Source organism: Homalodisca vitripennis, chromosome 1 (genome assembly GCF_021130785.1).
Source record: "Homalodisca vitripennis isolate AUS2020 chromosome 1, UT_GWSS_2.1, whole genome shotgun sequence".
NCBI lineage: Eukaryota > Metazoa > Arthropoda > Insecta > Hemiptera > Cicadellidae > Homalodisca > Homalodisca vitripennis.
Window position 1 is genome coordinate 145,090,600 of NC_060207.1, and position 14,257 is coordinate 145,104,856.

The 14,257-nt window shown below is 31.0% G+C and overlaps 1 protein-coding gene across 2 annotated transcripts in view; it reads right to left on the minus strand.

Moving 5' to 3' along the window:
- The window catches only part of LOC124373192 (uridine diphosphate glucose pyrophosphatase NUDT14-like), a 43,195-nt gene that overhangs the window by 15,689 nt on the left and 13,249 nt on the right, over window positions 1-14,257 (minus strand). For both annotated transcript variants that reach the window (XM_046831595.1, XM_046831602.1), the window contains exons 3-5: window positions 8,301-8,365; window positions 2,431-2,638; window positions 545-621 (exon numbers count right to left, since the gene is read on the minus strand). In XM_046831595.1, the coding sequence (XP_046687551.1) occupies window positions 545-621; window positions 2,431-2,638; window positions 8,301-8,365 (350 nt within the window). The remainder of the gene's footprint in view (window positions 1-544; window positions 622-2,430; window positions 2,639-8,300; window positions 8,366-14,257) is intronic.

Consider the following 14,257-nt stretch of genomic DNA (forward strand, 5'->3'; position numbering starts at 1 on the left):
TCTGCCCTCCAAAGGTCACCAGACCTTACTGTATGTGATTTTGTATTGTGGGGTTTCATCAAAGACTCTGTAATGTGCCTCCGCTGCCAACAACAATGGATGAGTTGAGGAATCGCATTACAACAGCAGTGGAATCAGTAACTCAGGACATGCTCGCTACAGTGTGGGAAGAATTTGAATACCGCATAGACATATGCCATGTATCTAAAGGTGGACATATTGAACACCTTTGAAAAGGTATGAAAAAAAACTTTTTGAGTTTCCCTTTCAGCCAAAAAAATTAGTAATTGTATATGTTTAATACTGTTTGAAATATAGACATGCCAAATCGGATGATTCTTTTTGATACACCCTGTATAATTGAATCGTAAAAAGTAAGGGCTCTGTGGTGTAATGGTAGCACATTCACACGGCAAGTGAGAGACCCGGGTTCATGTCCCGGCGGAACAAGTACTTTTTGTGATTCAATGTTTATTGAAAAAATTATATATATACATGTGTGTGTGTGTGAATACTAGCAATTAATTTAATTTACAAAACTCACCTTGGCTTACTTTCATATTATCGGTGACTTCAGCATAGAAAAGTGTCTGGTGTTCTCCAGCAAATCCTACAGCTCCCCTGTTAGAATTATAATTAATAGTTTTACTGCGAATACAAATTTTAAAAACCTCCAAATAAAACAATTATAACCAATTAATTGGTAAATGTCCAAATTGTTTTAAAAATACCCCATCTATGAAAAGAAGGATCTATTGGGGTGCTTCAAATAAATGATTATTAATGTAAACCAATTGAAAGTTCATAATAGTAAGTTATAACATTGCTAATGCTCCAGTAACCTCCATACTTAAATCCCAGCCTGGGTGCTACACTCCCAATATCTAGAGCTGCTTTCTTAGGTCTATATCACCCTTCTGTTTGTTAAATTGTTTCCTCTCTTCCATGCTTTAGGATATTAAACAAAAACTGCTTGATAATACTTTGTTTTCAATCATTTGTTTGAAATATAAAATAGGATTTTTCTTATAACAAACGACAAAATAATGTTAGTATTTTTAAGATGTTGAAACTGGAAGTATTTCAAATTATAATCAAACAGAAAGCAATAAACATTTTCTTAATCCATTGTTGTACAAAAATGTTCTGTAATTATATTTGATATGAAAGCACTTTTTTTTAATTTTTAATATACTGATATGACCCATGGATGTACTCTTAAACTTTACAATACAGAACGTGATGAGTGGGAGTGAGTCATGGAATCAAAAGACAAAACACGAGTCCAGGATACTCCCGCAGAAAATTTTGAAAAACGTGATTTTATTCATTCTGAGAGGATGAATTAGAATTACCATACATGTAAAAGTTAAGATTTGTTTATAGCAGTGTAAATAAATTTGCAAACAAACTCAATACATCCATAAGAGATTCCAACATGTAGGCTAACTATCCCAACACATACATAATTTTATAGAGACTTGGTGTGTAGAATTTTATTATTTGAACACTAATATAAAACCCAGTTTAACACAAAACTCTGAATGTATCATGTGGCAAGATATGTAGAGAAATATTTCATATGTAGACTTAATATTTTGCATGAAACTTCATTTCTACAAGAATGGTTTATATGATGTGTAAATTTTGTGTTAATTTCTTTTTTTGTGTCAGTACATCTATCTGTCCACAGGACGTCTTAATAATGAAATGAGCTATAGATTTAAAATTGTGCATGTAACCTCAGTGATGTTTGTTATGACATGTGGTATGCAGTACTTCTAGCTTGTATACATGTGATATACTATTGACTTCAATTGATTGTTGAACAGCACAGTAATCAGAAATACGATTATCAGAATCCAACTTGTAAAAAATTTTAGTTTTACAAAATAAAATTAAACTTATTATTAAATACTTATTAATAATTAACTTATTGATTGGCTATATAAGAACTCTAGAACATTAAAAATTAAACAAAACCGTCAACAAGTGAAAAAAAAAAAAATAATAATAAAATTAAGAATAAAAAGATTCCGGCAAACTAATAATATTTGATCTTCTACATCCATAACAGCCAACCAAGGGCTGAAAAATATCAATAAAAATTAATATCCAAACTCCATAAATAAAATATTTTTTCAATTAATACAAGCTGATTTCAAAAATAGGCTTTTGTTTAACATCATAAAAAAATTTACAACATGTAAATTTGCGTTATAAAATTTGTATGCAAACATATCTTTTACACAAATGTTTCTAATGGAAGCAAGTACCACATACAAACGGTTGTGAGTAGTGCATACATGACAATATCATTATTAATCTAGAGTTAAAACAAATAAATAAAAATATTTTTGATTCAGTGAATTAAAGTATTAATCCTCATTTGAATTAAAAGATAAGTCAATTGTACATTTTTACTCTTACCTGTAATTTTTAATTTTCTTAATTTTGTCAAGAGGAACATCATAGCCACATTCTTCTAAAATTTCTTCTCGAGCGATTTGCTCGAGAGGTTTGTCTTTGTCGATGATTCCAGCACACAGCTCTAAAGTCACACCCAGGCTTGAGGGATACTTGTTAGTATCAATTGGACTCACCCTATCCTCTTCTGGTATTGAGTTGATATAAACACCTACAGAACATTTATGGTATAGACAAAACTAAGTTCAAACAGATTCATCTAAACGTTATAAGTTTTAAAATCAAAACAAATTTAATTCCAGAACTTAATCCTATGATTGGTGCATTAACAGAAACTAGAAAATATACTTAATTAACATTTTTTTATTAAACTTATTTGTTAGTATTTTTGTTTCTGTCCTCTTCAATCATAACATGACACTATCCATTCTTTTCTGAGTAACAGTGAAATGCAGTCTATCTAAATGTTCATCATTCTGAAGCAAACTACAATCCCAATTAACCATTAATATTATTGGTTTGTAATTTATAATCAACACAGAATTTCTTATAGAAAAATCTATACTGAATAGCCTATAAATAATAAACAATTAATATTAACATATAATTGTATTTTTTAAATTCATTAGCATTGCATTGACACTAAAATCTGTTTTGGAAGTGAAACATTTATGGCACAAAAGTTCATATTTATAACTTTTGCCCCATGTTAAAAGCAGTGCCTATATGCAGTTCGCAACCCTTATTGTGAAAACTCAATGCCAGTGCCATTTTCAGGAACCAGGCAAGTTAGTAATTATGTAAGGCATTGAAAACTTTCATATTTACCTGGCAACTGGCATGATTCCAGTTACTCATTCAGTATACCTTATTCATTCAAAAAATAATTTTACAAAAACTACTTCTGCTTCTCCTAAATTCATTAGGTACATAGAATTTCCTAATTTGTTGCTTTACTGGAAGAATACACTGACCCATTTTTTATTCTTCTCTTTAAATTCTATATAATGTGAGGTAGACCAATTGTCCGTGATGTGTGGTGGCCGAATAGAGAAACTTACCTTTTTCTTAACGACAATTCAGGAAAATAATTTGTAACATTTCATTTTTTAAAGCTTTTCAAATGTAAAGGTAGGTCAAGCCGTAGTCAAATTGTTCACCCGTTCCTTTTTTTAATAACACTTAGACGGAAATATGTACAACTTCATCAGCAATTAATTAATTGCCAAATTTATTGTTGAATATTCCTGAACAAATTATCCAAGAAATGTGGTCTATGCACACCAGGAATAACTTACACTTGATGAAGACAAGGGCCAAAGTTAAACATCTTTTTACTAAGGTAGGCTTCTCACAGTGAGTATATATTTATTGTTTGTGGCCACAAGGTAAACTCTACTATAGCATGGGAAATATAACTGATTGGAACTGGGAATGCTTCTTCACATGCTAAACCTGGTAAAAGAGCCTGTGGCAGATTTATTTAACTGTTAAACCTTTTAACAATGGATACTCAAATAATATATACCTCAAACATGTCTACTTCTGATTCAAAATTATCATAGGGCTCAATTATCATAAGTGAATTCACAAACATTACTAAAGACTTAGTAATCCTCCACTCTGGAATAAAATATTTCAAGTGTTACTGAAATTGTTGAAAATATTCATTCAGGTATTATTGAATATTGCAGAGAAATCCAACTATCCTAAACAGTCTAACTACACTAAAATTGAACAGGAGATCTGAATATCTTCAGTGACCTTCACTTATTTTCAGGAGTGTTGTATGACTACCTATTATTCAATATGAAATTGTGTGAAAAGCGGTGGGTTGCTGCTAATCATTTATATATTAGAGCTATTTTACACTATATACTTAAAAAAGATATATAATATCTGTTACAATTTGATTAAACTTCCAATTTTATTTTAATGTTTATTTTTAGTCAACGTGTTACAAAAGAATATTTAATTAGTTATTCATTGATTTTGATATAATTTAAAGTTATCAAATAAATATTAATACATAATAATAATTGTGTTAATGAATATTAATACAATTTCCTTACTCAACTACTTATTGGTTTATATATAGTAAATGTAAATATACATTTGACCTTTACAAATTCAAACATTAGACATTCAAACATAAAAACTTGATTTATAAAACTTTAAAGATAATACACACCCACAATTTAATATATCAGTTTCAAATTATAATTCAAATTGTTACTTAATATTACTAGATAGTATATTACATAATTTAAAATATTAGACTGTAAAAGTTGTATCAAGGAATCACCATTAAGTTAAAAAAAAACATATTTCTATAAATATTAACGTCAATTCTAAACCAAAGACTTCAATACAGACTTCACAAATCTGTAAACCAGAATATCAATTGGTAACAACAATTATTCAATACAAATTCAAAACACAACACAACATTCCAAAAGATTGCAATAGTAAGAACTGCCAACATATGCTCCGCTGTTCAACAATGATCAGCTGTTTATATACCTATCTTGATTTGTTCTAGAACATGGGTTACTGATTACACATTAAAATACTAAGCTTGGGATGTTATCCTAATAATAACGTACATACGTCAACATTAAATTTATTATATATCTTTCTGAAGAACAATCTCCCTCGTTCCCAAAAATATATATTCCATACTCTCTTTCAAGTTCAAATAAAAATATAAAGATCTATAACAATGAAAGAAATGATTAAAATTAATTTTATTATTCCCCTGACACACTTTGAAGCTTAGGGTTTTTATAACTATCAAATCACAAATTCAATTACAAAAATCATTAAGTTCAAATATACTCTACTCATTTTATGAATCTAGTTTGACAATATGAGATGGAGGTAGAACCCTAATTAAACCTGAAGGATACATAAGCAAATATCATCCTTAATACTACAAAAGGATGGCTATGCAGACCATCTAGAGATAGAGATTACAGAAGCTTCAAATAAAAAGATTGCTGTTCTAAAAACTTCCCTTAAACCAAATTCCAAAGCAAACCACACCAAAAGTCAGATTGTTCAATTATATTAATTATTAATGTACATTTCCAAAATTTCATAATTGGTAATGAATCCCTACTTTTATGGTGTCAGTTAAAAATTGAATTTATTCCAATAGCAGAATTCATGATTCTGAAAAAAGAGAGATTTTACATAAAATACAAACTTAACTTTTTATAAGCACATGTATAAAGAAATAAATTAAGTACAATTTATCCTAACCGTTTTCTGACTTCAAGAAGTATAGGTTTCTTTTACAACTTACAAATTAACTGAATAAAAAATATTATGTAAAGTTACTTATTCATGATTGATTGCAAATATTCTGTGTTTACGTTTTAGTGTTCAAGTTCATTGTATAATTTATGTAGAAGGCGTGTTTTTTAAGTAAATATTGTTTTGAAATTCTATCACTGTAGCACTGCGGTTAGTATTCTGCGTTTTTACACAGTCTACGTTCATGTAGGAACCCACAGATGTAATTGCAGGAAAAATCTATCGTTCATATATCAGTTAAATCATATTTCAAATGCCCCAATCAATTGAAAATCCAGCCCACTGAAGTACATGCTGTTATTTTTTTTCTTTGTGTTAAATGCATGAAAGCAGTTAAAATTCACCATTAGAATTGTGAAGTGTATAGAAAAAAAATTATTAGTAATGTACTAGGACTGAAATGGGTAAAAACTTTAAAAGATGGACAAAATAATGTTCATGATGAGAAACAGAGTGGAGAACTCTTAACAACCATCAACAATTTCAAGCAGACAGAGAATAAAGGTCTATTCACACACATCAGTTGAGTCACAGTTCCGTCACAGTTCAGTCTCAGTTCAGTCACAGTTCCGTCCGGAATTCGTCAGTCAACTGTCCGTCAATTGGCTTCAGTCAGTCGTCAGTTACTTTATACAGTGATCTTATAGTCAAGCTTATTTTATCATGAGTGAATTAAATTGGATAATATATAATTACCTCAATGGCTGATTTTACTATAGTAGAGTTAGCTGCAATAGCGACAGCCTTAGATGACGAAGAGATTGAAAATAAGAGAAAAAAGCGAAGGATATGGGTTCATGATTTATGGAAGAAGAGGGAAAGTCAGGGATAGTTCATCACGTTATTTAAGGGACTAATGGACGATGAAACTAAGTTCTTTATTTTAGGATGACCATTTGATGATTGTTATGATCGTAACAAACAGTCTTTAAAATATAAACTCAACACAGAAATACAACTTTTATATAAAAACGCAATCCTAATAGCAAACACATCCGTCATGCGACCGTCAGGCGTCCGAACAATCAAAAAATATCGGTGGGAAGAAATCTGAAAATGACTGACGGACGCCGGCAGAGCGACTGACGGACCTGCGCCGGAACTGAGCCGGATGAGTGTAGATAGCGCAACAGGAAATCCATTATAGAATACATTTTTTGACTGTGACGTGACTGATGTGACTGACCTGTGACGCGCCGGAACTGATGTGTGTGAATAGACCTTAATAAAGTGAAAATGAACAGACATTTAATAATTTCTTTGTTATCAAAAGAGTTTCCTCAAGTGTCAAGAAGAGTTCTCTGACATTTTATTGAGAAACATGTTGTGCTGTAGGACAGACAATGTTTGTCCACTTGTGGGAAAACGAACTCAAGATCTCATCACAGCATTTTCCTAGGAACAATTTGATAGTCCCCCAAACAATTCCAATTTAGTGCCCAGTGACTATCGTTTGTTTTTTATTCAGAAGAAGCTTCTTGAAGATCAGCACCGCAACAATGACAATAGGGTGAAAATGATCGTGTTGCAGTCATTGTTAAATCAGATGGCAATCTTCTATGACAAAATATAAAAAAAGGTTGTTTTTAGATATGACAAGTCCCATAATATTCTTGCCCCCATAAAAGAGCAGGTTTTCATATAAAAATAAATGGTCACAAAAAGATTACTTAATTTTTCTATACACCGAAACGGTACTTACTTAAAAAAACATGCCTCATAATGTAAATGAGTTTAATACAGTATTATTTGAGTAATAAGTCAGTGATATCGGTTTCTAAATAATCACCTACAATAGAACAAGAAAAGAAATACTGTGCAATAAATACAATGACAGGTGTTGCAGATGCCTGCTGACATAAGAACCACATAATTTTAAAATTCAATAAAATCTAACATATCCTAAGTATTAGTATAATTATAAGTTTTTACCTTAAAAACTTATACCTAATTGTAACTACATGAATTTTGCTATAACCGGACAAAAGTTAAGTACTGTAACATGAAAGTATGTATGTGTGCTGCATAGCGGTTTGTACTACTTTAAAGTTAAAATTTTAAATTTTACTTGTAATCCTCATTATTAAATTATATTTAATTTTACTAAAACTTTATTTTGATCTTTTTAATCTGTTTGTCATCGTATACAATTAAATGTGATGGTAATTTTCTTGCAACGGAAAAATCTATTTAAAGACAATATTTTGTACTTATTACAATGATTATGTAAATATTTAATATCAACCATAATAAGAGCAATAATTTAAACATATAAAACAATGATCGATATCAGATACAGTTCAAGCCATTCAGAACAGAAATGATATGAGCGTGAATCAATGAAATAAAAATAATTGCCGTGCAGGGTAAATGCAGAAAGATTGGCCAGCGTTTTTTACCTGGCAGTTGGGCAAGTTTGAAAGAGTACCTGAGATGATGGGTACACAAAATAGTTTACACAAAATTAGTCTTACTTATTTATAATACTAAACAATAATATGAAATTAAAAACTATGGAAATGATGTGGTATTTACATTAAAAAATAATATCTTACCTGGCCTGAACTGCTTTACAAATACTAAAACATTTCTGGTGTGGTTGTATATGACAATGGAAACACTGAAAAAAATAGTTATGCTATAAACTTGCAGTAAAGATAACATTATAGTTGTGAGAAGATTTATAGGAAGGGTTAGTAATCGATCTTACCATATGAATTTAGTCAAATGTTTATATCCTCTATGATACTGATTCAAGTTTCTTCAGTTTTGAATCTCAATAATATTCAAGGCTACTTGTACATTATATCACTAATTAGAACAGAAAATGATTGTATAACACTAGAGTATAATAATGTAAATAAATAAGTTTCAATTAACCCTGGAACGGTAAGCATTCGTAAATTTACGAAGCGCCCCAGTTATTTCGCTACATTTTCCCAAATAGATGTTGGCAGACCTGTCCTGCCCGCTAATCTTCCGTCCACTATGGCCAAGGTCAGTGTCACCCCGCCGCCGCCGTGAACTATGCTCCCTTCACTGGATATTACTACCCAGTCGTAATATTTACGAGTAGTGGTGGGAATAACTGAATGAAAAATAACTGGTTAGTTTCGGTTTATTTTAATTTAACTGATTAGTCGGTTATTTTTTGCTGCATCCAGTTAAATTAGTCTTAAGACTAATTTTTCTACCGACTAATTTTTTCTATAAGTTAACTGCTTGTGCAGACTTAGTCTCTACGTGAAATTAGTCGGTGATTCTGATCGGTTTATTTTAAATTAGTCTTTAGATTAGTTTTTTTCTACCGACTAATTTTTTCTATAAGTTAACTGCTTGTGCAGACTTAGTCTATACGTGAAATTAGTCGTGATTCTGATCGGTTATTTTAAATTAGTCTTTAGATTAGTTTTTTCTACCGACTAATTTTTCTATAAGTTAACTGCTTGTGCAGACTTAGTCTATACGTGAATTAGTCGGTGATTCTGATCGGTTATTTTAAATTAGTCTTTAGATTATTTTTTCTACCGACTAATTTTTTCTATAAGTTAACTGCTTGTGCAGACTTAGTCTATACGTGAAATTAGTCGGTGATTCTGATCGGTTATTTTAAATTAGTCTTTAGATTAGTTTTTTTCTACCGACTAATTTTTCTATAAGTTAACTGCTTGTGCAGACTTAGTCTATAACGTGGATTAGTCGGTGATTCTGATCGGTTATTTTAAATTAGTCCTTTAGATTAGTTTTTCTACAGACTAATTTTTTTTCTATAAGTTAACTGCTTGTGCAGAACTTAGTCTATATTTAAATTAGTCGTTGATTCTGATCGGGTTATATTTTAAATTAGTCTTTTAGATTAGTTTTTCTACCGACTAATTTTTTCTATAAGTTAACTGCTTGTGCAGACTTAGTCTATACGTGAATTAGTCGTTGATTCTGATCGGTTATTTTAAATTAGTCTTTAGATTAGTTTTTCTAACCGACTAATTTTTCTATAAGTTAACTGCTTGTGCAGACTTAGTCTATACGTGAATTAGTCGTTGATTCTGATCGGTTATTTTAAATTAGTCTTTAGATAAATTTTTCTATCTACTTATTTCTATAAGTTAACGGATTGTGCAGACAGTCTATACTTGAATTGCTCATTTATTATAAGTTATTTTTTATTACTCAAATATAGTACTTTAGCGATTACCTTTTCAGTTAACTTTTTTGATTCGTAATTAAAATCAATTATAATTTTGCAATTTCATCGGTAATCATCTTGTAGTGTTTATATGATAATATAACATTTTAAAATGTTATGACTAAAAATGTATGCACAGAAAGAAATAATAATACAATTACAGAATTTCATTTTCAAATACGGTTCAGCCGTTCGGGTTTGGTTGGAAAGTTTTGACGGTATATTAAGTCAGGTCCGAACTAAGACCGAGTTTTCGTACAATTTCTACCGGAGCCAGTCACATTAATTTTAAATAGTTTGTAACCATGTTTTTCATAACAGTGTAATATAATTTGTGTGTGTATTTTATATGTTTTAATTAGTCATTGTTACTCTTGATATAAATACCAAATGTTTTTTTTTCATTAAGCGTTTCGTTTTGTGTATGGTTCTATATAAAATATTATAAGATGTAAATCATAAACGCACTGTGTTTTGCTATATTTCAGGATTATTTCAATAATAATGATACATTAATCTCTTTTATTATGTTTTAACATAAATAATGAGACTCATAACTTACTTATTTTATTTATATTATATAACTTTTTTATTACATTAACTTGTTGTATATGATATTAAGAATGTCTTTATAACTTACCAATTTAGTTTTCTTGTAATGTACTCTTAGCTGTAAATTGATTTGCAAAAGTTTAAAATGTCAGGAAATAAATCTAAAAAAACAATAATTGAAGACAAGTTTTAATTTTTATTTATTTATGCTATATTGCAAACATTACCTACTTATCTCCAATAGAATATCTTCTTTTATACCAAACATCAAATGTATGACTTTTTTTCTAAGATATAAATAAAATAATATGTGAGTGTTATGAAGCTGTTTCGTGAATAATAGTGTTTTGTTTAAATACAAAAATGAAATGCGTTATATTGAGAGTTAAGTTAAGCAGAGCATTAGGCTAATTGTTTAGGTGTAACTGTTATCTGTAAAATACACTCTGAAATTGTGTACTAAAAATGTGGATTGAATAAAAAGGTAATCGGTTATTCATTCGACTAAAATAACCGACTACCGAGAAAAATAACTGACTGGTTTAGTTCGGTTATAAAATTCCATTCGGTTATCCCATCACTATTTACGAGTGCTTACTAATACCGTTATTCTTTTTCAACTGTACCGCTTAGGTGTTGTTACAGTTTTTTTGCTGTTGTAAAGTAGTTATAAATTTTTTAGGCATCGTATGAATGGTGCAGTGGATTTATAAGTGTAAATATGGATTTACTTCCATTTTGAAATAAATTTAATTGACATATTGTGTGTTTTTTGGCAATGGCTCTTAGGTTATCAGAAATTGACAGGCTATTTGATGTCCCAGATGACAGTGATAGTTCCCAAGACCCTGGATTGATTGGTAGTGAGGAAGATAATAACATTTTGTCATATTCTGGGACAGACAGCTACGAACCATCTTCTGATGAGGAATCCGTAGAAGACGACTACGACAAAAATGAGCCCAAACTTAGGAAAATCACCACAGTGGGACACAAGGCCAGTATTGTAGAGTTATTACAGTCAATGGACCGTCCAAGTTCTTCTCTTGATACTCCTAATCAACTTCCTAAGTACATCACAGCAAAATAGCGGTTCGTCACAGCCGAACACTGGTACATCACAGCAGAACCCTGATACATCACAGCAGAACCCTGGTACATCGCAGCAGAATCCGCAGAACCCTTCTACTACTCAACGGGACCTTGGAAATTCACAACAGGATACAGGTACTGATGAACAGACTTCTTGTGCTAGAACCATTAGAGTTATTAGAGGAAAAAATGGTTATTGTTGGACCAAAGAACCCAGAACAGCTTCATCAAGGACCAGAGCTATGAACATTGTTTATGTTGCACCAAAGGTAAAAGGAATAGCAAAAAATGCAACTAAACCATCACAACATTTTCTTTCTTTTATTACTGATGAAGATATTGAAAATATAGTAAGGTTTACAAACGATGAAATTCGTCTCAAGCAAACTAACTATAATGAAATAACAGCCACCTTGCAGGTTACAGATTCCCTTGAGATTAAGGCAATTATAGGAATACTGTTGTTTTCAGCTGTACATAAAGATAACCATCTGAGTACTGAAATTATGTTTGATAAAGTTACTAGCGGAAGTATATACAAAGCTGCTTTTAGCGAAAAACGTTTTGGTTTTCTTCTTGACTGTTTAAGATTTGACGACAAACAAACTCGAGATGAAAGAAAAGCAACTGACAAGTTTGCTCCAATCAGAGTGTTTTGAGATACATTTATAAAAAAATGCATCGAAAATTACGAGCCCGGGCCTTATCTTACTATAGATGAGCAGCTATTAGCTTTTCGGGGTAATTGCCCGTTTAAAATGTACATGCCGAATAAACCAAGCAAGTACGGCATCAAAATTGTTATGATCTGTGATGTCGGATCTAAGTATATGTTGAATGCTGAACCATATTTAGGTAAAGGTACCACCCCAAGAGATCAGCCTGTTAGTCATTATCATGTGAAGAGACTCTCAGCACCGTTCCATGGCACTAATCTTAACTTGACTATGGATAACTGGTTTTCAAGCATTCCCCTGACTAATGAACTAAGTAGGAACCCAATAAATCTTACGGTCATTGGTACTATCAGAAAAAATAAATGAGAATTACCTAACTGTATGATCATTACTAAAAACAGGGAGATTGGAGATGTACGGTATCTTTATGATGGCACTATTACTCTAGTATCGCAAAAAGTAAAAAGACAAATAAAACGGTTTGTCTTATTTCAAGTATGCACGACACAGGTATAACCTCAGCATCTGGAAAACCGATTATTGTAGAACATTATAATCAGACAAAAGGGGGAGTTGATGCCTTTGATCAGATGTGCAGTGTTGTCAGCTGCTCTAGGAAAACCAAGTGATGGCCAATGTGTATATTTTTTGGAATGCTCAACATGGCCGGCATAAATTCTTGGATTACTCACAACTTGTATCTTAGAGGTAAAAACTTGAAGCAAATCTCTAGAAAAGAGTTTTTAAGTGCGGTTTACAAAGACTTTGTAACTCCTTTGTTAGAAAGAAGACTCCAGCTGCCTACAATTCAGAAATACCTAAAATGTACTATCTCTGAAGTGCTACACGGCCCAATGGAAAGACCTGTTCCAGAACACCCTCCTCTCAATAACGCAAGGACAACTTGTAAAATTTGTCCTTCTAAGAAGCGAAGGATGACAACGAACCATTGTCTTCGATGTGGTCAGGCGTACTGTAACGAGCACAGAGGTGGAATTTGCAGCAAATGCTGTGAACAAGACTGAAGTTGTGAGGATGTGAACTTTGCAACTAAATTGATAATAGTTTGTTTATATGTTTTTGTAAGCATTGTGTAGTTCAAGCATTAAGTTTAAGGAGCTATCAACTATAAAAAACTGTAGTGGACTTAAAAAAATATATTTTTGGTTTTTAGTGTCATAAATTTTACAGTTTCAGGGTTTCATTAATTAAACACCCAAAAACGTAAACAAAGTAATAATTTGTAGTTTTATTGTGATCATCAAATAATAAAATATATGATTACTTGATTTTGTTGTTTTTTTACAAGGCCTTTACAAGAAAAAAAAATATATATATATTATATCGTAAAATTTACGAATGCTTACCGACAATGCTACTTCAGAGAAGCTTACCGTTCCAGGGTTAAAGGTTCAAACATTTAGGTTTAACCCTCCAAGCATCCATCATGTTTTGTGAGGATTTACTGATTCTCCTTGTAACATTTATAATAAATCTGTATAGTAACTTTACAAAACCATTTGTTTGTTGAGAAAAACTTATATATTTCTTCACTACAAAGCAATAGATACATTTAAATTAAAGGTTTTGCCTTCTTAAAAGTTACTAAAATGATGTTTGTTACTTTTTTCAAGTTGGTCACTAGCGTAAAGATGAAAAACAAATACATTGTGTTACGCTCACAAACCTGTCAAAAATGTTTTCCATATAGTGACAATAATTCATTGTGAAAAATACTTATTGTCTAAATACCAAATATTGTGGATTGCTGACTTCGTAAAAAATACTATCTATTTAAAGCCACAAATCATTATAAATAATACAGAATTGTTTTGATAACAATAACAAGTATATTTACTGTAAAACCAAATTTAACGTAATCCCGGAACTGGCAGTCACTTTTTCCTTATATGACAGACCATTTTTGGGCATTTTGTATTCGTACTTTAACAATTTTGTAAAAATACATTTTTACTATAAACCTAATGTGTTATACATTATTTTT